The 24,265-nt window shown below is 55.8% G+C and overlaps 3 protein-coding genes across 10 annotated transcripts in view; 2 read left to right on the forward strand and 1 right to left on the reverse strand.

The window, feature by feature from the left end:
• Positions 1-1,615, forward strand: part of Llgl1 (LLGL scribble cell polarity complex component 1) — a 16,873-nt gene extending 15,258 nt beyond the window's left edge. For 2 of the 3 annotated variants that reach the window (XM_020159575.2, XM_020159577.2), the window contains exons 21-22: positions 51-171; positions 252-1,615. In XM_020159575.2, coding sequence (XP_020015164.1) covers positions 51-171; positions 252-330 — 200 coding nt within the window. In that variant the 3' untranslated portion in view covers positions 331-1,615. The remainder of the gene's footprint in view (positions 1-50; positions 172-251) is intronic. The other variant, XM_020159576.2, reaches the window with a different exon arrangement.
• On the reverse strand, positions 1,578-15,021 carry Flii (FLII actin remodeling protein). Of its 2 annotated transcripts, none has more exons than XM_020177445.2 (30): positions 14,863-15,021; positions 13,218-13,328; positions 12,853-12,924; positions 10,937-11,017; positions 10,555-10,640; positions 10,296-10,457; positions 9,954-10,057; positions 9,414-9,589; positions 9,175-9,332; positions 8,649-8,733; positions 8,196-8,343; positions 7,889-8,022; positions 7,488-7,700; positions 7,096-7,275; positions 6,243-6,325; positions 6,049-6,123; positions 5,726-5,809; positions 5,465-5,636; positions 4,735-4,839; positions 4,460-4,651; positions 3,951-4,139; positions 3,721-3,860; positions 3,397-3,637; positions 3,105-3,259; positions 2,954-3,014; positions 2,744-2,872; positions 2,560-2,666; positions 2,378-2,483; positions 2,197-2,262; positions 1,578-2,115 (listed from the first exon to the last, which is right to left on the reverse strand). In XM_020177445.2, exons 1-30 carry the CDS (start codon positions 14,923-14,925, stop codon positions 1,981-1,983), a joined length of 3,813 nt encoding a protein of 1,270 aa, XP_020033034.1. In that variant the 5' UTR covers positions 14,926-15,021; the 3' UTR covers positions 1,578-1,980. The 2 variants fall into 2 exon arrangements, with proteins under 2 accessions (XP_020033034.1, XP_020033033.1); XM_020177444.2 differs by having other exon boundaries at positions 7,889-8,025; positions 14,863-15,020.
• Positions 15,022-15,045: 24 nt separating this feature from the next.
• On the forward strand, positions 15,046-21,555 carry Mief2 (mitochondrial elongation factor 2). Of its 5 annotated transcripts, none has more exons than XM_074046678.1 (4): positions 15,046-15,310; positions 18,417-18,570; positions 18,776-18,935; positions 19,524-21,555. In XM_074046678.1, exons 2-4 carry the CDS (start codon positions 18,424-18,426, stop codon positions 20,573-20,575), a joined length of 1,359 nt encoding a protein of 452 aa, XP_073902779.1. In that variant the 5' UTR covers positions 15,046-15,310; positions 18,417-18,423; the 3' UTR covers positions 20,576-21,555. The 5 variants fall into 5 exon arrangements, with proteins under 5 accessions (XP_073902779.1, XP_073902780.1, XP_020033037.2 ...); XM_020177448.2 differs by lacking the exon at positions 15,046-15,310 and adding an exon at positions 15,905-16,371; XM_074046677.1 differs by lacking the exon at positions 15,046-15,310 and adding an exon at positions 16,400-16,805.
• The last annotated feature ends 2,710 nt before the right edge of the window (positions 21,556-24,265 follow it).

Below are 24,265 nucleotides of genomic sequence, written 5' to 3' on the forward strand. Positions count from 1 at the left end.
TGGAAGATGCTGAGGGGTTCTGGCAGGAGCTGAGCACTTCCTCCCTATAGACACCCCAGAGCCACCTGAGGCTACACTCTCACCCATGTCCATTGACTCAGCCACCAGTGGCGACACCACGCTGGACACAACAGGGGACGTCACGGTGGAAGACGTGAAGGATTTCCTGGGGTGAGGCCAACTGCCCTCTTTCCCCAGACCTCCCCAGACCTCCTCCACTATGACCCTTCTGATCATGCACTATCCCCCAGTTCTTCTGAGGAATCTGAGAAGAATCTGAGGAACCTTGTGGAAGACGAGGCCCTTGACTGTGCCATCCTGATCAAATGAAGTGCTTCAGGAGTAGGGTCCTTACTATTCAGCAGCAGCAACCCCTTAGGCCTCCTATCTGGGTCCCCAGAACCTCCACCTATCCTGGGCTTATCCTTGGTAGACCCCATAAGTGGTGTTGCTTGCTGAAGCATGGCTGCCTTTTTGGGAACTCATAGCAACATGATTTTCAGTTAAGTGCTAGAAAAGGCAGCCATCAGCTCTTGGAGGTCTTGGCTGTGTGTGAAACAGGCCAGCTTTGACCACGTAGAGGTGCAGGGGCTCAGGGCCGGTTTGGCCACCCAATTTCCCATAAGAGGTCTGAGGCACACAAGACTGGTTGGGTCCTGTGGGTTGAGCCAGCACACTGAGCCTGGCCAGAGGTTCACTTGCCTCCTAGTGTAGACCCACCCTGGCTCAAGCCTGAGGAACTTGACCCACTTGCTACCTAGTGCCTGCCACCCTGCACCAGGCCCAAATGCTGCCTGTTCCTAGGAATACCACTGGCCTTAGAAGGCCATGTGTGGCCAGCACTTGGACACTTGCTAGGGTCCCAGCAAGCCCATCTCAGGCTGTTCCTGAAAGGCCCTGTCTGGCCTGGATAGGAGCCTGAGGGGGGGCACTTGTTTGGTCTGGTCCACCTGCTGGGCTGCCATGGACAGGCCTGCCATCCCAAGCCTCCCCCACTCTCTGCTGACCTGTCTCCCTCTACCAGGAAGGCCAGCACTATCCTGGTCACTGCTTGGCTGGGGTCCTGGATCTCTGGCTCCTGCCTTGGCCTCTTAACATAGACCCACTATACCTGCTAATCTGTGGGATCCACGGAACCTGCCATTCTGTCCCCACGAACACTGAGCTCTGGAGCCACCTCTGCTCAGGGTTAGGGTGTTGGGCTTGGCCAGAACTCTTGGCTGAGGCTGTCAGCCCCATGGCCAGCCAGGCCACCTTCCACTCCACACTGCCCCCTCCCTTCCCTTTGCAAAGAGTATTTTTCTAATGCCTAGGCTGGGCTGGACAGTCATTTCTAAAACTATTTTGGTACTTGCTCCTGGGCCAGCTCCCCAGCCTGAGTGTGTGTGTGTGTGTGTGACTGGAAGCTCTGCTGAGCACCCACAGCTGGGGCCAGTTAGGGATGTGTGTGTGTGTGTGTGTGTGTGTGTGTGTGTTTGGAGGGGGTCAGGAAGGGCTTCCCAATAGATTGTACCTGGGGTGGGGGTGTCTGTCATTTTTTTAAAAAATTAGTGCTGTTTTAATATTAAAAATACTGATTTTTAATATTGAAAATAAAAGCATTTAATATCTTAAAGGACACCATATCATTTTGTCCTTGGCAGGGGAGGGAGGGGCTTCACACATATGCTTACATGGTGGGGCAAGTCTGACTTCCAGACCCCGCCCCAGGGGCACCTGAGAGGGTTGCTTCCCCATTGGTGGTGTTTGGGACTGTGCTGCTGGGGACAGGGACACTGATTGGTAGGGGATTCCCAGACCACTCTCCGGGGCACCTGAGAGGGTTACCCCCCACATTGGTGCTGCTTGGGACTGTGCTGCTGGGGACAGGGACACTGGTCGGTGGCCAGAGCAGGCACTGTCACCTGTGCAGGTTCTTGGCTAGCAGGCAGTGGACGAAAGGCCCCTTCCTCTTCAATGGGGCCAGAGCCACAGGGTTGCCTAGGCTAGGGCCTGGCGGAAAGTGCTCCAGGCGTGGAAACAGCGGGTGAAGGCGTGTTGCTCATTGCCCTTGCGGACCAGACGCAGACGGCGAGGCTGCTCATGTTCTTTGGAGCGCATGTGCTGGATGTATACCTGACAAGGAGGAGGAAAGTGGGCCCCAGGTGGAATCCCCAGACCTGCCAGGCTGGCCTCAGTGTTCCCTCCCCTACTCACCTGGCAAGCCTTCAGACTCAGTTTGATCTCCACCTGGCTTGTCTGGGTCCCCACCCACATGTAGACCTGGGAGACAAGACGGGAGGTGGCCACATGGGTGACCTGGGAACAGTTCCCATTTTCAAATGGGTAGGCTTCTCTGACAGGATTAGTGGGATATTGGGGAGGGTGGTCGGCTCACCTCTTGGCCATTGTCTAGTAACATGATGTCGTCATCTGCCAGGTCATCTTGGCAAAAGTCTGAGCATTTCTCAGTCACTGCGAAGTAGCCCTTCTCATTGGAGCACCTGAAGGCCAAGGGTCAGGGTGAGGCCAAGGGTCACAAACAGCAGTACCAGGACTAAAAGAAGCCCTGGCACTCACCTGAAGAGCCGTGTGTGCTTCATGTATTCGGCATCATCGTCATAGGGTTTCTGTGCCCCCATGCCCACCCAGAAGAAGTTCTCAGGCTCCTCACCTTCATTGATGACCTTGGGGAAAGATCAGTTCAGCCCAGGGCCCTTGCCTGCTCTGGCTCACCTGCCTGCCCAACCCCACCCTCCAGTACCTGTTTGCTGTAAGAGGCATCAAACATGGTGTTCAGGATATCTTCTGCCAGCTTGGCTTCATCAGGGTCTGATGCCCGGCCCACCCAGGCATACACAATGCCTTGGTTGTCCTCACTCTCAAAGGGAACCTGTGCAGTGTACAGGGAGGGGGTTTGGGGTCAGGTCTGGCTCCCATCCACCACCTACCCTGCTCACACCCACAGTCCCACCTTGAGGATGAAGCAGAACTCGGAGTTGAGGAGGCTGGAGTCAGTGTTGATCTGGATGCACCTGGAGAAGGGGGTCAGCAAAGAATAAGTGGGCTTGCCAGACCCCCTGGGCCACCAAACTCAACCCAGTCCCTCCCTGCCAGTCAGGCACCGGGTGCAAAGGGCGCTGCCATTGGTGCGGATTTGGTAGAGGCTCGGCTGCAGGGCACCCTGGGCCACCTTCCTCTTGCCCCTGTGGATGATGAACTTTCTCTTGAAATGGGACAGGAACTTAGGATTCTCCTGCTGCTGCGTCATGCGCACCACCTGGGGGTAAGGAAGTATTGGGCAGCTTGGTGGCCCATACCTGCCCCTGGAGGGTCCCATCACACCCTTTCCCAAGATCTGGGTCCCATCACACCGCTCCAAGTGGGCACGGCCTGGAACTCGCTGGACAGGCGCACCTCCAGCTTGCCAGGAAAGAGGCTCTCGAACTTCTTCTGCAGACTGAAGGTGAAGGTGAGCCACCCCATGTTGGAGGCTTCCCGGCCCTGCCAGAAGTACACAATGCACTGGAAGTCCTCTTCCGGCTGTTTCTCCTCCACCTCAGCTGCTGCTTCCTCCCCTTCTTTGCCTTCCGCACCGGCCTTCCTCTCCTCGTCTTCCTTCTTCTCTTCCTCCTCGTACTCCACGGGTACCCAGTACCTGTTGTTTAGAGGGCAGTGAGCAGGGTGGTGCCCCCAGTCCTGGGGGGAGAGGACAAGAGAGGGAGCCGTCTGTGAGGGCACCTGCAGAGGAAGACGTAGCAGTCCTGCGTGTAGAAATGGCCAAACTCCTCCTCGGGCAGCCGTGCAAACTTCTTGCCCTCCAGCACGAAGCCTTCCATGCCATCCAGGTCCTCGTTCCATTCCTCCATCAGCTGCTCCGCCTGCAGGTCCCGCCCCCAAGGTTCAGCACAGCCTGTGGAAGCTCTGCCCACCCTCCGCGCAAACTACCCTGCCCTCTAGGCCCAGTCCACCTCAGCCAGTGCCATTGGCGGCTGCCGAGGCAGGAAGAGCGCAGTGAGGTCGGCCTTCATCTGATCTTTCTTCTCTGCATCACGCTTCACCTTCCCTGAGAGCCCCGGGCCCTGCAGCACGGCCTCTGCGTTGCGCGTGTAATCCACCGTCAACACGTCGTCCCAATTCTTGAACTTAGCCTTGAACACCTGCAGGGACGCAGTGGAAGGCCATGAACTGGAGAGGGGTCCAATATGGCTATGGTTAGGGTCCAGGAATCAGAATTCAGGCGAGGCTGGAAAAAAAGGTCAGCAATGGGGGGGGGGGGGAACGGGGTGGGGGGACACAGACGGGGGACTTGGAGAGGTGGAGCCCAGCAAAAGAAAGTGGGAATGGACAGATGACAAAGGGGTAATTCCACAAAGGCAAGTGGGTGTCGGCCTAGCCCTGCAGAGCAGTAAGGAAGTCAGAGGAGTCAGGGCATGGCACCACTTCCATGAGGGGCAGTCCTCCGGAGGTGGGAGCACACCTGCGCTTCAGTGCCCTCCAGGCTGCGGCTGACTGCAGCGTGGCGTGGCCGGTGCAGCATCCCACACAGCTCCTGGCCCAGCTTGAGCGCAGCTGCACGCACCAGGCGTGGGGACTTGCGGCCCAGCCAGATGAACACGTCGGACCAACAGTCCAAGATGTACACACAGCGCGTGTCCAGCAGGCTCTGCAGCTGTAGAACAGGAGGCTGGAGGTCAATACCCAGACACCATCTGGGAGGGAAGCTGGCCCTGCGCCCTCCTCCTGCCACCTCACCAGCCGCATCCCTGGCATCAGCTCCACCTTGGGCCGCTTCTTATGTTCCACAGAGAGCTTGTAGTTGATCTGTGGCAGCTCTAGGTAGCCCAGGCCCAGGCCCACCTGGCAGGAGGAGATGGGCAAGGCAGATACTGGGTCAGGGAACATGAGCCCCACCTACATCAGCCCTGATTTGGAGTGTGGCTCCTGCCTTGTGTGGCTCAGGTCCATTGCCGTATCTTCTCTGGCCTGTTTCCCCCTTCAACCTCAGGGTCATTTTAAGGATATTCTATCAGCAGAAGACCTTGTTTATTTTTTAGGGTTTTCTGTGGTGCTAGGGATGGAACCCAGGGCCTCCCACAAATACTCTGCCACTGGGACACGTTCCCAGCCAGTGGAAGGGCTTTTAATCAGTACTTTCCTTGCTTACCCTTTCCAGGTCCTTACTGTCATTTCTAATTTTCTAACTTGCTTCTCGCAAGAACCCCCCCTACCCCCCAGTTTTCTGTCACAAAATGAACTCCAGTGTTCTCAGCCCTGGCATGCAAGCGCTCCTGTCTCCCCTCCAGTCCACATTCCAGAACCCAGCCATCTTGCTAATTCTCAGAGCCAACCTCAGGCTACTCCTTGTCCAGAAGGCACCCTTTCTCCACCAAAATCGGTCACACCACTGCAGACCTGGCTCCTCCTCCTCTCCCCCTAGCAGAAATCAGGCCAGCCCTGTACCCCCAACACTGTGCTAGCTCACCTTGTACAGCTTGGGCTGCGGGGGCAAGAAGTCATCGGGCACATGCTTCTTGATCTCAGAGGGCTCCCCGCCCAGAGCCTCCCAGAACTCAAGGGGCTCTTGACCCTGCACAATCAGGGTGATCTCCGCCTTCCCTTTCCGCTCATTCTTATTAATTTTCTCTGCAAAGAGCCTGAAAACCAATGCAAAGCCCTCAGCAAGGCCCATGCCCTTCTTAGGGTACACTTTCCTTTGCACAGAACACCCACAGTACTCTCCTACCTGGCCTTGGTGGTGCTGCTCAGCGTGGCCTGTGCTCCTCGCCACACATATATGTCCAGCCCTCTGTCCAGCAGGAACACAAACCTGGACAGGAAGGTAGAAGGAAGCTAGAGCAAGTGTGATTGTCCCCATACCCTGGCTCACCAAAAAAAAAAAATCCATGATAGGGTTTTAGTTCTTCTTTCTTGGGGGGTGGGGGCACTTAGTGATCCTGCTAAGCTCTGTGGGACGGGATAAAAGGGTTGCTAGTGCGCCACCTCCTTTAAGAGGCCTAAACTTGCCCCCCACAGGTCAAGTATGACCCACTGACATAATGGGCTTACCTTGGGTCCAGGGAGGCTCCCTTGAGGGGCACAGGCTCCAACTTAATATTCTTTTTCCCATATACGCGGTACATCCTAGGGACCAGGGGAAGAGTGGCTCACGGTGGGTACCAAGGGGCCAATTTACCCCTAACACCCTCACTTCCAACCCTTCCCAGCAGAGTCCAGGTCAGTGACCCCCACCATGCTCTCACCTGGTGATGTAGTGTGTGTCCTCCACAGTGTAGAAGCCACTGGCTGTTCCACCCTCAATGTAGGAGATGTCGTTGTCAAACACCTGTGTGTGTGAGGATAGGGGTCTTCCTCACTGAGCTATTTCCCTGCCCCACCAGGTAACCCTGTCAGGCTGCGTACAGAGGTGTAAACAGGTGAATTGGGTGCGACAAATCCATGATGATGTTAAAAAAAGAAAAAAAGATCTGCGCCTACAAACATAAATGTGTCAGAATACAGGGCTGTACAAAATTATGAGTGTTCATGTGCACAAAGTGGCAGGCAACTTGTTGAGATGTGCATGTTGGGGTACAGGAGCAAGCAGGTTTATGGAAGTATGTGAACCTGGTGGACTGAGGTAAAATATCCAGCACACCTCGCACGTGTCTGCCAGTCTGAGTGTCTATAGGTAAGCGCAGTGGGGGCCAGTGGGGCAGGGCAGCTTGCCAACCACCTTTGTAGTCTATTGCAGCCTGGACTTGGCCCTCCCTTCAGTACCCAGCCTGTAGCCCTGCCTCCAACACCTATTGGTCCCAGGCCCCATCTCCTGGTCATACCCCCTACATCAACTGCCGGTGTTTAGCTCCCATCTTAGCCTGGCCCCTTACCTTCAACTCCACTGACCTAGGGTCAGAGACCTTTGGGTCTCCCCAGACCTCGCCTTGCCTTCTGCTTTAGGTCTCTCTGGCCATCCCTCACCCTACCACCTTTGGTCTCAGCTCCCTGCCCTGCCCCATTAGCCCAATGCCTGCCTTTGGGCCTGCCCACTGGCCTGCCCCGGCACACAGCTCTTTGTGTCCCCCTTTTGTTCTTCCCTCTCTCCCTGGGCTGCACCTGCAGGAACTCCTCGCTCTCATCTCCCATCTCCTCCCGGATGGTGCGGCACTCAGCCCCCAGGTAGTTGCGCAAGTTGACGGCGTGGATAGCGGAGCAGGCCTTCTTGTCCAGTGTGGCCTCCCCACCGATCCAGTAGTAGATCTCCCAGTTCAGGGAGCCGCTGTCATCCAGAAAGGTCTGGGGTCCAAGGTATCAGCCATGAGAATCTTTCTGGGGTCCCTCCTGATTTCCAGCCCCAGGGCAGGTACACTGCCACCAATGCCTGGACCACCCTTACCTTGCCTGCCCACCTCCCACCTGGCCTCGCTGAACCACACTATAGAGGTAGGGACTCTGAGCCATCTAACAGGGGACTGGTGGCCATGTACCACTATGGGGCCAGCCCTCACCTTGAGCACAATGTAGCAATCAGCCTCATAGAACTTGCCATGGAAGGCTTCTTCTACCAGCACCGGCACAAAGTTCTCGATCTGCCAGATGGTCAAGCCAGGCAGCTGGCCCACATCCTCCGTGAAGAACTCTGAATAGTCAAGGCGTGGCTTCTCCAAGCCCTGGTCCCAGCGCCGCACCTTCCCCCCGGGAGCCCGGGTGTCTATACTCTCCTGAGGAGATAGTTGCAGTGAACAGCGTGACTATGCCAGCACAGGCTAGCCTCTGCTTGGTATCCACCACAGAGCCTTTGTTCCAGTGGTTCTCTCTGCCCAGGGTCCCCTTTTTCTCTTGGCTGGGGTCACACAGTCTGCCTTGAGCAGGGCTTTGGTTGCCTTGCCCTACCCATGGCCTGACTTACCTCCTGTTTTTTGTTCTTTTCTTGGGCCACATCTGACATGCCCTTCAGCACTTGCTTGGCCTGGTCATCCTGGGCTGAGTCCTTGCGTCTGCGTAGTCGCATCTTGCGCGCCAGGGGGTCCTTGGGCCCACTTCCTGCTAAGGGAAGGACAGCAGCTGAGCCTTGCTGGGCTGGCCACATCAGACATCCAGTCTGGCCAATCCATCCTCCATGTCCAGAGAACTGCATCCCACCCAGTTTACAGATGGGTAAGTTGAGACCCTGTTGAGCGGTGCCCTGCTCCCACACCAGACCTTCCTTTACTTACCGGCTGCTGCGGCAGCCACTGTGGCAGGGGAAGCACCTGCCAGCCGTAGCTGGTTCTGCAGCGAGAAGTCGATGTTGTACCACTCGGCGGCGCGGTCAGCAGGCTTGGGTGGCATGACCAGGCTGGGGTTCTCTCGCACATCCAGGACCTGCCCAAGGTGAGCACAGCAGAGCTGCTACTGAGCCTGGCTCCCATTTTCCAGCCATACTGCATTTGGTCTCTTGCTGTGTTTTGCAGCTAGCCCAGGGATGGAGCTCTGACCCCGGATCTCCCTGCAGCTGGCTGGGGGCTTGGGGGACTGCAGTGATGCTGTTGTGCTAGAGATGGATGCATTTCCCCTACTGATACCTGGGCACTGCCCCTGGGAAGGTTTTGCCTGGTTCCCCTCACTGTAGGGCACAGCCCTCTGCCAGTCTTTCCTGAGTCCTCCCCCACCCATAGTGCCAGCCCAACCTCGATCTCTGTCAGGAAGTGGATGGCTTCAGGAAGTGTCACCAGGCGGTTCTTGTTGAGGACGAGTTTCCTCAGCTTTGGGCACCTGTAAGGATAGGGCCAGTTAGGTCCTCAGAGAGGTAATAAGGTGGAAGGGGTGGGGAGAATTCCAATCCTGGGAGAGGGGTGACAGGTAGGGCCAGGGCAACTGGGGTGGTCCTTCTGGGACCTTATCTCCTTCTCAGAGCGGACCACAGGAGTGGGCAGCAACCTCCAGAAGGGCATGGAAGCAATACAAGGCCCAAATTCAAATGGCAATGGAGCCCTTCTGGCCTAGACCCTAAAAACAGCTTCCTAAAAGGTGCTCTGGGGAACCCAAATTGGAAATGGGTGGCATGGGACTGCAGGGTGTCCATCCCTAAAGGTGAATTAGCCCCTCTGCATCTGGCATGATGCACACTGGCTACAGGGTGGGCACTGGCTCTCATGCTGGGATCATCTGTGCCTTGAGTGCCCCTGGCCCCGCCTGCCTGCCCTGCCCTGGCACCTGCAGAGACTTTCAGGAATCAATTCCAGGTTGTTGTTGGCAGCCATGAACTCTTCTAGGCTGGTCAGCTTGCCAATGCCCGAGGGAAGCCCGTCAAAGTCCAGCTTGTTGGAGTTCAGATACAGCTTCTTCAGCTTGGTTAACTTGCAAATAGCCGACTGGAGGGCAGGGGCAGTGGTCAGGGTTGAGCCCATTGCCCTCCCACCCCCACCCTCCTTCCCTTGAGGTCCTAGACGCACAGGCAGTGAGGTGAGCTGGTTTCGGGACAGGTTCAAGGTCTCCACGTGCACCCACTGGTCTATGCACAGGGACAGCTCCGAGATTTGGTTGCTGCTGAGGTTGAGGCGGCGCAGGCTGGGAAGGGTGTACAGGCACTCGGGCACCCGAGTCAGGTCGTTGCACGAAAGGTCCACATCTGGGGTGGGGATGGGGTACATCAGCTAGGGACATAGGGTGGGCACCAGGGGCAACTAACCCAAGCAGGAACAACAACAACAACAAAAGAAACACAAAAAAAAACCCACCAGCAGGCTCTGTGGCTTTAGGCAAATGACAACCTCTCTCAGACTTGTTTTCTCCGTTTGGACAAACTCCCTCATGTCAGGAGGGTCTAGGCATCAAGTCTGGTCTCAGTAACTAACCATCACTGTGATACTGGTAGGAATAATCTTAATATAACTGTGGAGCTGTCTGGAGACACGGAGTAAAGCCCTCTTTGTTCACAAGGGAGTGGGGAGACCAAGGGGTGAGAACTTAAAGGGAGTTACGGGGCTCCAGACCTGCGAGGTTGCTCAGGCTTTCCAGGCTGGTGGGAAGGTTGCTCTGGGTGCGCTGTGTGTTCCGCAGGTGCAGGGTCTGCAGGGCTGTCATGGCTGGGAGTTGCCTGCCAGGGCGACAAGAGCTGTCAGCACCAGGGCAGGCTCATGCAGGGGGTCCCAGGGGGCCTGGAGGGGCAGCCCAAGAGCATGGGGCCCAGTGGGAAAAGGCCCAGCTGCAGGGTGGGGCAGACAGAACACCACCAGTGGGTGGGACATGATGCACAGGCCCGTTGAGAGCCTACAGGGCAAGGGCCAGGGCTCCTGGGAAGGTCCTGTGTGGCGTGGGCCAGCGAAGGTGCCCACCGGAGCTGTGCATGCAGCAGAGGGTTCCCACTGAGCAGCAGTGTCTGCAGGTGTGCCAGGCGGCGCATCTGTGGCGGTAGGCTCTCTAGGCGGTTCTCACTGAGGTCCAGGTACAGCAGGTCGGTGAGGCTGATGAATAGCTGGTTGGGGATGGTGTCAATGCTGCAGGGAGGAAGCGGGCTACTGGGTCAGTGTCAAGCTCCACCCCCACCTAGGGTGAGGCTGATGAGCAGCAGGTTGGGACTGGGTCAGGCAGCACCTGTTATGGCTGAGGTTGAGGACCAGCATGTTCTTGGCATTCTCCAGCTCCCGAGGACACTCTGTCAACTGGTTGTGGCTTAAGTCCTGTAGAGCAGGGACGAGGCCAGGTCAGGGTCCCCCCTCCCCCACCTACCCATGCACACTGTCAGGCCTCTGCCATGCATGCTCAGGGATCAGGCAGGACACTGAGTGGGGAGCAGATGAGGGGTTTCAGGGCCAGAGGGAGACAAATGGATCTTGGGAAGAAGGGTGTCTAGTTTAGGGATCTGAGTCCATGAGTGTCCTTGGGCACAGCACTGCCCATCTGTAAAATAGGATAATGGTGTTCCAGGGACTATGGACAGGGACTATAGGGGCCAGCTGGGTGGGTAACTACTGACCAGGACTGAAAGGTCATCCAGCTTGAAGATGTCATCAGGGACTCCAGAGTTCTTTAGACTGTTGGCTCGAGCTACAATGGCCTAGGATAAACCGAAAGAGTCCATGGTTTCTGGTTTACACCCCCAGAGAGAAGCAGAGGTTAGGGTGGGATGCCTCCTCAGAAAGCCTACCAGAGGCTAGGCCTAAGTGCTCTCCACCTCTGGGCTTTACTCACACAGTCCCTCTGCTTTGTGGGCTTTTCCTATCTAGCTGAGCTCCTATACAATCTTTAAGTCCCAAATCAGATCCTTAAGTCCCGAATCAGATGTGCCCCAGAGACCAGCATGGCTCTTCTTAATACCAAAAGGCAAAATAGGTGGCTCGAGGTTTTTAAAACAGAAAGAGAAGAGCCAGGTGTGGTGGTGGTGGTATACTTCTGTAATCCCAGCTACTTGGGAGGCAGAAGCAGGAAGTCTGTAAGTTTTTTGCTTGTTTATTTTGGCAGTACTGAGGTTTGAACTCAGGGCTTCACTCTTGCTAAGCAGGCGCTTTACCATTTGAGCCACTTCGCCAGCCCTTTTGGTATGTGTGTGTGTTAGGTATTTTCAAGACAGGGTCTTGAGAACTATTTGTCAGGGCCTAGCTTCGAACCTCGATCTTCCTGATCTTTGCCTCCCAAGTAGCTAGGATTATAGGTGTGAGCCACAAGTGCCTGGCAAAGTTATCTAAAACTTACCTAAAAACAAAATATAAACAAGAAGGCATAGCTCAAGTGGTAGAGCACTTGTCTAGCATTTGGAAGGCTCTAGGTTTGATCCCTAGGACCACAGATAAAGAAAAAGAAACAAAGACTAGTGAAGTAGCTCAAGTGGTAGAGTGCCTGCCTAGCAAGCACAAGGCCCTGAGTTCAAACCCCAGTACCACAAAAAAAATAAATAAATAAAAAGGACTATCCTAGGCCTACATAGACCTTGCCTCAAACAAACAACGGAAGCAGAGGGCTGGACCAAATGGAAATCAGAGCCAGGTGCTGGAGTCTCATGCCTATAATCTTAGCTACTCAGGAGGCAGAGTTCAGGATGACTGTGGTTTGAAGCCAGCCTTGGCAAATAGTTCCGTGAGACTCCCCACCCCCCCAATTTCAAAAAAACCCATCACAAAAAGGGCTAGTGGAGTGGCTCAAGGTATAGGCCCTGAGTTCAAAACCCAGTACCACAAAACCAAACAAATGGAAATCAGAGTGGATTGAGAAGAAATCTGCTCTGTCTCCGTTTAGAGCTAAGCTCCTCACCCGACATGTGCAGAAAGTGAGAGAGGATAAGACCAGGGAAGGTGGTGTGACATAGAGAGCCAACAAGAGTAACTTACAGGGGGCTGCCCTGACATTTCTGCAATTCTGATGTCTATGTGGCCACCGTATTTGCAGCTGAGGCCCAGATAGTGGGAGGGACTTGTCTGGCCTTGTAACCAGGAAGTGGTAGAGCTCAGATTTGAACTGAGGGAGCCTGAGTCCATAGGCTGAGTTCTGAACATATCCAGACTCTGCCTTTACAGGATGACCCTAACTGAGGCCTGTGGGGCTAGTCAGGGACCTGACATTCTGGAATGTTAGGCCACCCTCCCAACCCAACCACACCCAACCCCAGCAGTGTGACTTCTGGCAAGTAACCTGCCTCTCTGTGACCATGTGTCCTCACCCATAACACTGGTAGAAGTCAGGAATACATGGAAAATCCATGTGGACTAGTTAGTACAATGCTTGGCCTGCACAAGGCTGTCTAAGATGGGTGGTGGGATTTGGAACATTTTTTACTTTCCCCTATGGAATTTTCTCTGTGGATTCCTTCACACAGGGCATAACTGTTTTCTTGCAACTACAAGGGGGCCCCTCTTGTGACACCCAGCCCGCAGCCCACCAACTCTGGCCAGCACTCACCCGCAGTGAAGGCAGGCTAGACAGCTCCCCATGCAGCGTGGTCAGGTTGTTGTGACTCACAGACAAGTGCTCCTGGGTCAGATGGGGGCAGAGGCTCAGCAGTGTGGGTGGTGTGCTAAGTCCCTATCTCCACATCTCTGCACCATCCAAGAGGGCCCACTGGCACCATTCACCCTGCAGCCTCCCTCCCTGGCACACCTACCCTCCCTTGTACACTCTCCAGAAAGGAGTGCTCACTCCCCTGGCCAGCTTTGCCCATAGCTGTCTCTGTTCTTCCTGTAGGCCCTCTGCCTTCTCTCCAGGTGATGCTCACCTGAACCAGCCCTGTGTGTAGGGACCCTCCCTGCCTGCCCTCTGCCCCTTACCAACTTCTGCAGGGCAGCCAGCTCTTCTGGCAGGTAGCAGAGGCCTGTGCGGTTCAACTTCAGCCATCGAAGGCTGGTCATGGCCTTGACATTCTCAGGGAAGTAGCCACCCTGGGAGGGGGGGCAGTTGGTCATGGTGAGGCAGGTCTGGCAGATGGGTGCTCCACTACCTGCTGTGGCTCCCACTGCTCATGGAAGTCTTGGAGGGGCAACACAGCCAACTCACCAGCTGTGAAACCCTTAACAAATCACTTTGCTACTCTGTACTTCAATTTTGTCAACCATAACATACCCCCATGTGACAAAAACACTGGCCTGAGATGTGTCTCTCCTGCTGGACTGAGCCCCAGGAAGGCGAGGACAGAAATGGTTGTGTCAGGTGACATCCAGTATCCCACTCCACTCACATCCCTTTCCAGGCACTGATTGGGCAGCCTGAGAAGGGAACTCCCTGAGCCTCTGCAAAGACCCTACTGTGCCCCCTTTACCATTAGCATACAAACCTGGCAAGGTCCAATGCCCCTACTACACTAAGGGCCTGCTCCCCACCCTACACAGGCATCACCTCATTCATTCATTCATTCATTCCTATGTTCTAATGCCCTCCTCAGCACACATCCTCCCTCTTGACACCCGTCAGGGCAGTATGTCCCTTCCCCCTACAGCCACATTCCTGCTGGTGACTCAGACTCTTCCTGTCCAGAGAAGACACATGGAGACCCTAGGTAAGGTGGATGAGGTTGCAGGCAAGGAATAGTGACTGCCTGTGCATGGGGTCGAATGTGTGGACACATGCAGGTAAACGGCAGAAGAGACTACCTGCCTCCTCCCTAGCCCCAGACTAACAGCTAAAGGACCCCAGTCAGTAGCAGTCCATCAGTTCAGAGTCCAACCAGCTCTGAGCCCCATCTCCTCCAAGCCGGAGCTCCCCTCCCTTCCCACCCTCTTGGGTGCCCTCCTCATTTTTGACTTTCTAGAACTGCCTCCCTTCCCCATCAACTGGCTTGGGCGGGGGCTGGGCTCGGGTTCCTGATCCCCAAGTCTATCTGTCCAGCAGCTGCTCAGACAAGGCCACCCAGGCTCTCGCACACCTGCCTGACACACTCTACACCCAGAGACCTCGATACATTCCACGCCTCCAAGGGCTATTTTAAGCCCCATTGCAGTATGACAAAAACTCAGGCTCAGAGAGAGGAAGTGACTTGCCCAAGACTACACAGGATTGGGGTGGTGGTGGCGGTGGCGGTGGCGGTGACGGGGACAGGGCAGTGGTGAGTTGGCTTTACATCAGTTCTTGGGCAGCCGGGGCAGCGCGGCCAGCCTGAGTCAGAGCCAGGCTCGGGCGTGTGACATCAGGGGTGGGAGCTGGGGCTCCATGTCCCTGGGTTCCCTCCCACCCGGCGGAGGACCCGGGCTCAGGGTCGGTCTCTAGCGGTCCCCCGGGGTGACACTGAACCCGAGCCTTGTCTCTCGGTGCGGGCACGGAGCAGAGGCCCGGGGTTCGGTTTCGGGCCGGGAGGCCCGCAGAGGAGCCCCACCCCGCCCCGCCCGAGGTCCCCGCAGCGGCGGGACCGGAAGCGGAAAGTCGCGCGGCCTGGCGCCCGAGAAAGCCTGCGGGGATACGGCCGCCTCCTGCCCGGCTGACCTTGAAGTCGTTGCCGCTGAGGTCCACGCCACGCACGAACGGCAGCACCCCGGTAGACTCCATGGCGGCGCCGCTCTCGCTGCCGGCCGGGCAGGGGTGGGGACGGCCCGGGATCCGCGGGGCTGGGCCAGCGCCGGCCCCGCCCCTTTAACCCGCGCGCGCGCGCGCGCGCGGCCTCGGTGCACCTGAGCCGCTCGCTCCGCGGGGACGCGCCCTCCCCGCCTGGCTTCGGTGGAATGTCCGCCTCTGTGAGTGCGGAAGCCTGCAGGGCGCCCCCTGGGATCGGGCTGAAGACCCCCAGAGTTCTGTAGCAGTGCCGAGGGCCCCGCAGGTCCAGGCACTGTCACTTAGGCTACTGCAGCAGGTGAAGTTGGCCGTGACCCGAAGAGATTCTAGACCTAACTCCGGGGACCCAGTGGGCCCAGGCAGTCTCTGTACACGATGGAAGGTGAAGTGAGACATCTGGGTTCTTGGGGCCTAGCACTCCTGTTTCTGGCCTCAGTTTCCTCGTCTGTAAAATGCTTCCTAAGGTTGTTGCCAGAAGTAAATGAGCAAATGCATTCGTAGCTCGCAGCATACAACAGGCGCTCAAAAAGTGGTAGTTTAGGACTGTGGATATAGCCAAGAGGTAGAGCGCTTGCCTAGCATGTACAAGGCCCTGGGTTCCATCCCTTACCACCATAAAATACCTGGTGGTTTATTATTATTCCCGCTTAGTGTCACTATTCCCTCTTTTCTTTATTGGCTTGCTTCGTACTCGGGAAGAGAAGTGTCACTCTAGGGCCAAACTGTTCACAGCTGTCTCGCCCTTAGCGAACACAGAGTAGGTCTATTCACAACCATCCTTCATAGGGGCAGAGGGTCCAGCATCCTCGTGTTACAGGAGAGAAAACCGAGGTCTGGTGGAGAATGGCCAACACTAGGTCGCACGGAGCAGGTGGCAGGGATTAGTTCTTTTGAAACACTATGTGCCTAGTGGGCCAATAGGTAATAAGGGGGCCACCAGGCACTCACATAGAGGTGACCTAAGTAGTCAGTGTGGGTCTTCAGGCCAGGTGTCGTCTGTCTGCCCGGCCCTCAGAAGGAACGTGGGCCCAGACAGCTTTCTCTACACGGAAGATCCCATTACAAGGGCACACGAGTCATAAGGGCCCTGGACGACTGCCACGCACACTCCCGGGTCGTGGGCTCAGAATACAGCCCTGCTCCTTTAAATCCGAAGAGCATCGTAGAGTCCCGCCCTCGAGGCAGTGCGACGTCGGCGGGGGGGGCGTGGCTTTCCTGTCATTGGCTGAGTCATGCCGTATTTTGGAACGTGTGCGCGGGAGTCGAGCGCTCGGATTGGAGTAAGGGCCTGCTTGTCTGCGTGCCTCCGGGGTCACTGTTCACCCGCGGGGCATTGGCGTTCGGTTCCTGGGTCTCCCACGTTCCATTCCCCGGTGGGTCCGGGTTCCGGTTCCTCGCGGACCCGCTACGTATCCCGGTCGGTGCGTGGACGCCGAGACGCTGGTACGACTGGAGCGGGGCGGAGCGGGGCGGGGCGGCCCCGGGGTCTCCCAGTCCCGGGAGTGGTGTGCGTTCCAGCACAGGCCGGGGGCGTGGCCCGCGGTGACGGCCGGGGAGAGAGGGTAGAACTTTGGAACCTAAGACCAGAGTTCGAGTTCTAACCCTTTCCTTCGCGTCTTGGTTTCCAGGACTTTGGTGTCCTTCCGTGAACAGGGCTATAACAGGGTCATTTGTGGGCTGCTGCGCGGCCTGCTCAGCCCTGGTCCAGGGCAGGAGGGTTTGGCTCAGGAGGGTAAGGACAGGCGGCATCCAGGGCCAGGCTGCGCAGAGTCGGGTTATTTTTAACCACCCGCGCCCTCCCCGCCTTCTCTGAGTTGGAACGCTGAGGGTTGGGGCCTGAGCGACCCCGTCAGGGGCAGGCCTAAGCCTCACTTTAGGTAGGTGTTGGAATTTAAAGTACTTGGTTTGCAAAGCGGATTCTTGGTCCCGCTAGGGGCTGTGTTAGTTTTGATCCCCTTGACACAGAGGAAGAAGCAGAAACCTGCTCTGAGGCTGTGGTGGGCCACCTGGCTGGCCTATGATTTCACCAGGCCCCCGAGTGGGGTCTTATTTTTAGTTTGGGGTGAGTGGGCAGGTGCCTGGGCTGAGTCACAGAAAGCTTCAGGCTTCAGCTACTCCAGGCATCTTGTCATTTGGCAAGTAGGCCCCAAGCACCCAAGCCCAGCAGGAAGGGCTGAAGTCCTTGGTGCCCCAGTAGGCTGTGAACTCCTGGCTTGGTGAACTGGGCCCTGGGAGATTTCTGTCTCCACTTCCCAGGTGCCTGGCTCCACCCAGTTCCACACTTCAGGGCTGCTCACTCATTCACCCTTCCTTATTGCTGCCTCTGCCATTTTACAGATGATCAAAAAGGACCTGGCTTCAGGCTCTCATGTCACCTTCTCTGTCACCTGGCTTCCCATTAGCTGAGAACCCTTCTCTCCAGCCCCCAACACTGTTCCAAGCCCAAGGGGCCCAGAGAGCCATCCCTCCAGGGACACTGGGCAGCCCTTTATTTGGGGTCTGTGTTTTTAGGATTAACTTGCTCACCACCTGGACAGTGGGCCTTCAGCCACTGACAGGTGGCTCCCAGCCTGGGCAGCATGGGTCATCTTGCTCATCCTGACCTCTGACTTGGTAGCCCTGCCTCTGATAGTTACCCTGTCAAGATTTGGTGGGGGGGTAACTGGCTTCCTGAGCTCCACTGAGGTCCTACTAAAGTTCCAACAGACCCCCCAGGCAGGCTGCTTGGGGCCCAAATCACAGGTTTTCTCTGGGCTTTGGGTTTTTCCTGACAGGTTATTAGAGACCTAGTTAGGAACCTGAGGACCTAGGCAGGTGGCACAGGAACAATTGCTCTGGTGTGTGTGGGTGGAGGGACAGGACAAGAATCTGGAGGCCTTGTAGTCATGGATTCAAGACCTTACCACTCACGGTGTTGCTTGGCACCCTGCATCTCTGTGAAATAGGGGTGGTGATGATAGGCCCCACACACTGGTCTTTGGGATGTCAGAGGATTAGGAAAGGGGATTGGAGAGATAGGCCTCTTTCCTTATCTGCCACAGGTCTAGGGCCTTTCCATACGAGCCCCTTTCCAGGGATGGGTGTTTGCAGGCTTCAGGGGAGGGGTTTGGGAGCTCCCTTATCTCCTTCCACGAAACTCTTTTTTTTTTTTTTTGCAGTACTGGGGTTTGAACTTAGGGCCTACACCCTGAGCCACTCTACCAGCCCTTTTTTATGATGGGTGATTTTCAAGATAGGGTCTCAAGAATGATTTGCCTGAGCTGGCTTTGAACTGCGATCTTCCTGATCTCTGCCTCCTGAGTACTAGGATTATAGGCATGAGCCATGGGCATCCAGCCTTAGAAACCCTTTGAGTGGTCCTTTTCTCATGAGAAATCCTAGAAAGCCCCACTCCTGGGCTCAATCCTCAGTTATTCTAGAGCACTTGCCCATACTGGTCCCCTGCCAGCCTGGATGCCCCTTCCTCTGTGCTCCTGTTTCTCTTACAGGCAGACCATGGCAGAGCACTCCCAGAAGCGGGGGAAGCAACGTGATGGCGAGGGGCTGGGCAGTGCTGTGGACTTCCTCCTGGCCAACGCCCGCCTGGTGTTGGGTGTGGGCGGGGCTGCTATACTGGGCATTGCTACCCTGGCGGTGAAGCGGGTAAGGCTGGGCAGAGTCTGCCTGAGGCTTCCAAAGGAGGATGGGGATGAGACCCAAGAGGGGTGGTGGGACTTTCTGAGGGTAGGCTGGAACCCAGGGCACCTGCTTCTCTACTCCAGCACCCTGCTTTGCTTTACCCCCAAGCTTTGCCACAGCTGCCAGGCTCTGGATGTCTGATCTGTGTCACTCGTCACTCTGCCTGCAGCTCATTGACAGGGCCACCAGTCCTCGGGATGAGGATGATGCCAAGGGGGACAGCTGGAAGGAGCTAAGCCTACTGAAGGTCACACCACCCCGACAGCCCCAGTCCCCTGCTGCCCTCAGCCAGCCCGTATCACCCCTGTCCCCTTTGTCCTCTGCCCCAGGTGAGCAGCATCCCTTCCCTCTCTTATGTGAGTGGGCTCCTATTTCATAGTCACACCTGGGAGACACAGCACAGGTTCTGCTACTGACTTACCGAGCAGCCCTATGAAAGTGTGCTCCTCTCTGATCCTCAAATGTTTGATGGGGATTGTGGGTTTTTTTTTTTTTTTTGTGGTGCTGGGGTCAAACCCAAGGCCTCACGTGTACTAGCCAAGCACTGTACCACTGAACTATGTCTCTAGCCCTGGGATTGTGTTTTTTGCCTTCCTACTTCCTGCCAGAACAAGGTAGCACTATATGATGGTGACGAGCCTCAGATGGAGAAATTGAGGCCTGAAGGGGGCAAGATCTGTCTTCCCCATTCTGCTTCAAGCTGTTTTAGCTGTAGGGCCAGGGTGTTGGGACTCTAGGCCAGTGAGACTTTGTCATCATGTACTCATTATACTGAGCACTTGAACTCAGGGCTTTGTCAGTGACCATTACAGGTGAGGATGAGGTCCAGATCCCTCACACAGGTGGTAATTAGGTAGAGTGATCTTAACTTGTTATGGGTTGTTCTGACATGTTCCCTGGGTCCCTTTACTCTGCAGAGGAGCCCACGGACACCGATGCTCAGACACCACCTCAGCTCAGCTCCCCACCACCACTCTGCTTGACGTTCCAGGAGAAGCTGTTGGCATTTGAACGTGACCGTGTGGTTATCCCAGCAGCCCATGTTGCTTTGGCCAAGCAACTGGCTGGCGACATTGCCCTGGAGCTACAGGCCTACCTGAGGAACAAGTTTCCAGAACTGCCCTTTGGGGCACTTATGCCTGGTGGGCCGCTCTATGATGGGCTCCAGGCAGGGGCTGCTGAGCACGTGCGCCTCCTGGTACCCCTGGTGTTGGAGCCGGGCCTGTGGAGCCTGGTGCCTGGTGTGGACACGGTGGCCAGGGACCCTCGCTGCTGGGCTGTGCGCAGGACTCAGCTTGAGTTCTGCCCCCGTGGGAGCAGCCCCTGGGACCGCTTCCTGGTCGGGGGCTACCTCTCCTCACGGGTCCTGCTAGAGCTGCTCCGCAAGGCCCTGACTGCCTCTGTCAACTGGCCGGCTATTGGCAGCCTGCTGGGGTGCCTGATCCGGCCCAGTGTGGCCTCGGAGTTGCTGCTGGAAGTGCAACACGAGCACATGGAGCTCACTGTGTCTGTGCTTGTGGCAGTCCCTGGGGCCAGTGCCGATGACCATCTCCTGCTCGCCTGGCCTCTGGAGGGACTGGCGGGGAACCTCTGGCTTCAGGACCTGTACCCGGTGGAGGCAGCCCGGTTGCGGGCCCTGGATGAACGGGATGCTGGCACTCGCCGGAGGCTGCTGCTGCTGCTGTGTGTTGTCTGCCATAGCCACCCAGCCCTGGAGAGGCTGGGCCGGGGCCACCTGACCCAGGTGGTTCTGCGCCTGGGGGAGGAAGAAGTGAACTGGGCTGAGGAGGTCCTAGGGGAGCGCTTTCTGCAGGCCCTGGAGTTGCTTGTTGGCAGCTTGGAGCAGGCCAACCTGCCCTGCCACTTCAACCCCAGCGTGAACCTCTTGGGGGGCTTGTGGGAGGAGGAGATCGATGACATTGGGTATGCCCTGTACAGTGGCCTGAAGGCGCCCGAGGGGCTGCTGTAGATGAGTGATAACTGGGTGGCCCGCACGTTTTCTCACTCCGGTGAGCTGCTGCTGCCTCCCTCCCAGAGATCTGCAGAGTGGTGTTTTGCTTGCTTTTTGCCAGTACGAAGGAGGGAGGGTACATTACCTAAGCCCACGGTGTAGGCATATGTGTGGGCAATGGTTGCCCAGATCCCTGAGCCTGGTGAGTTTGGGTTGCTGTCACCTGAGTGCTTGGGCTACCCTGTGTGGCTTGCAGTGCCAGCCAGTCACTCAGGTGCCCCCAGCCCTCTGGGGCCAATCTGGAACCTTGTGCTCAGTCCATCATCACCAGCAATGAATCCATCAAGAACATAGCTTCTGCCATCCCAGGCAGGGTGAAGGCTGCTCTATCTTTCTGCCAAGAGAGAAATTTAACACTTTCCTTGGGCATCCTGGAGGCACCTAGATCCTGGTCATTGAATATCACGTATTTGTTCTGCTCTGGGGACTAGAGTCACCCGGCACCCTGGAGGACAGCTTTTTAGTTGTTGAATGTTTCCATGCATTGGTTTTCTGGTTGCATTCTCCTCGAGCTCTGGAGCAGGGGCTTGGTCTCACCTGCTGCCCACTTGATACCTAAGGGAAGGCCCTTTTCCCACCTGCTGGCTGAGTGTTCACTTCAGGTGGCTGAGGCCCCTAGGAGAGCCCCTTCCTAGCTGTGGGTGCTGAGCTCTGTTCTACCTACCCAGGGCTGTGCACAGCAGCTGCTCCTGGGCCCCACTGGAAAGCAGTGAATGTGTCTTTCCCAGAGGCCTATGCGCAGACTCAGCTTCTACAGAGTGCCAAACAGACTGCTCTCCAGTAGGTGTCCTGACCTTGTGGCCTGGCTGAGGTAGCAGGGGCTGGAGGAGGGAGACTGCCTGCCTTCCCAGGGGCCCATCCTGTTGTTGGTTCCCTCCTGCTGAAACAAAGCTATGCCTTGAAGAATGTGAACAGGAATAAAAGAGAATTCTTCTGCATGTGTGACTTGCTGGGGAAGGCAGTCTTGGCATCTTCACACAGTTTGGAGTCAGAGTCCTGTGGCTTTGCTTGGCTTGGCAGCTTGGCAAGAGAACTTGAGGTCAACTTGGAGGTGTTAGGATTTATTTTACAAAGGAGTGTCTTAATCTGTTTGGGTTGCTATAACAGAATGCATAGACTGGATGGGTTCTAAATGACAGAAATGTCTCACTTGTGGAGCCTGGGAATCCAAGATTGAGGCACCCACAGATTCCATGCCTGGTGAGGGTTTGTGGATGTCACCTTCCTATGGTGTTGCATTTCCTGCGGAGAGCCCCACACCCTCCAGCTGTGACTACAAGACAGATGGGATGGTGTCACCAGGGAAGGAGACTAGTGTAGCTGAGGCGCCTTCCAGTTGCTTGGTCGGGGACTGACTGGGGCCTGGATGCATGGGAGCATCACACAGTTTTACTGGTGGTGGTAGGTTACAAGGGAGCAGCCGGGTTAGAGCCTGTGGCTCAGTCCTCCCATCTGTGAAATGGGGCATTGTGTAAGGCTTTCATGGCAGCTGTGAGGACTAACAGGTGGGCAGTACTAACCCAGCGCCTGGCACAAGGCAAAGGCCCGGAAAGGGAGATGCCTGGGCCTTGCTGTCTCCTTCTCCACCAGTGTCACCAAGCCCTGGCACAGCAAGGCCTTTTCAACTACCAGGGCCACAAGGCTGTCCTGGGCTCTAAAGAAGGGCTAACCTGAGCAGGTCACTGGCAGCTGTCCAGGAAGTCAGCTCCATTTACTGATTTTTTTTCTGCAGTACTGGGAATGATCCTGGGGTCACACAAACTAGGCATGTGCTCTACTACTGAGCCAACCCGAGTCCTCTTCTCAGACTACAACCTCTGTGAACCTGATGTGGGTTGATGTGAACTTCCCCACTCACAGCCTTGTGCGGGAACAAAAAAACCTGGATGAGTTTAAAGGAAGAGAATTGCTCATGGTCATGTCACTTAGCCAAGGTGAATGTCTGGAACTGAAGTTCTAGCCAGAGGAGCTCTGGAAACAATCAGGCACTTTGCTGAGAGCATACAGGATTGTTGGCCTGGGCTGGCTGGGTCCTGGCTCCCGGCAGGCCAAGCTGCTAACTTTCACTCACTCCCCTTGAAGTCAGGGATGCCTCAGCTCTGCCCACCCAGGGAGCTGGGTGTGTTCCTCCTCATAACTAGAACCTTCAGTGGTGGCAAAACCAAGCACTTTATTTTTTATTTATTTATTTTTTACCCACTGCCCCCTCGACCAAGGCACTTTAGTGCCTTGTTTCGCCTTCACCAAGTGACCCAGAGACAGGAGTTCTGGTGACTGCGGCAAGGCAGGGATCCACCTGCTCAGAAAGCAAGGACCACCAGGGCAGATTGGAAAAGGAAAAAGTGCTGCAAAAATGGAAGACAGATGTATTGATTTACAAAGTGTCACCCGCAGGTCCTCCATCCTACCGTAAGTCGAGAATAGACCTCAGCCAGGGTGTAGCTCTGTGGTAGGGTGTGTGCTTAGTGCGTGCAGGTCCCTGGGTTCCCCAGCACCAAAAATTTTTTACTAAGTAGAAAATGTATTTATTTTTGTAAATCTTTTTTATTTGGTGGTACTGGGGGGTTGAATTTGGAACCTTGAGCTTGCTAGGCAGGTGCTCTACCACTTAAGCCATACTCCTAGTCCGTTTTGCTTTAGGTATTTTTGGGATAGGGTCTCATGTTTTTGTCTGGGCTGGCCTGGACTGTGATTGTCCTATTTATGTCTCCTGCATAATTGGGCACCACATCCAGCTATTGTTTGAGATGGGGACTGGCTAGCTTTTTGTCCAGGCCAGATCTTCAGATCTTCACCTCCTGAATGCAAGAATTGCAAAAATATGCCACTTTGCCCAGCTGTTAAATCCACTTGTTAGCACTTCTTTTCAGAAATAGCTGCAGAAGAGTCAGTTAAGTGGGACCATCCCTCCCCTGGAGCTGACTGCCTGAGTTTGCATCTTTACCATTATTTATTTAGTTTTTTACTTTTTACAGTGCTGGGGATGGAACCCAGGTCCTCGGGCATGCTAGGCAACCTCTACCACTGAGCTGCATCCTTGGCCCTTTGCCATTATTGTAAAAAAGAAAAACAGACCTGAAGAAAGTTGTGCACATGTCTTTCTCATTAGAAGATTTCTGGGAGTAGGAATGCTAACAGTGCTCAGATGGTCAAGGATCTTGCCAAATTGCATTCTAAAGTCAGCAAAGAAGATAGGTCCAAGCGCCTGGGTTGGGGACATGAAAATGCACAGCGTACCTCACACCTGCCACCAGTTTGCTGCCACATTGCTGCATTTTCCACATTGCCTTCCAAGGTTTACTCTGAAATGGAAACGTTAAGTGTCCACACCTACTCCTGCCAGGGGTGCATGGGGCTGACACCCACCATCTGCACTGAGCAAAAGCAGTCATTTGGCCTCAGCCCCAGGAGTCCTCAGGTACTGGCCTTCAGGTTCCTACAGGATCTACCTGGAGCTCAGCTGCATCTTAGCAAGTGCACCAGCCAAAAAGGAAAGCACTGGCTGATACTGAGGCCAGATGGTCCCTGCCCAACCCAGCCTTCAACTGGGGATGTAGCTGGCCTTGAGCTCTCACCTGTCTCAGAGGCTCTAGGTGCAGACACGCAAACCTATAGGAGATCCAGGGAAAGCATGGCCAGAAGGGGACA

This window comes from Castor canadensis, chromosome 11, assembly GCF_047511655.1.
Source record: "Castor canadensis chromosome 11, mCasCan1.hap1v2, whole genome shotgun sequence".
NCBI classification, from domain to species: Eukaryota; Metazoa; Chordata; class Mammalia; order Rodentia; family Castoridae; genus Castor; species Castor canadensis.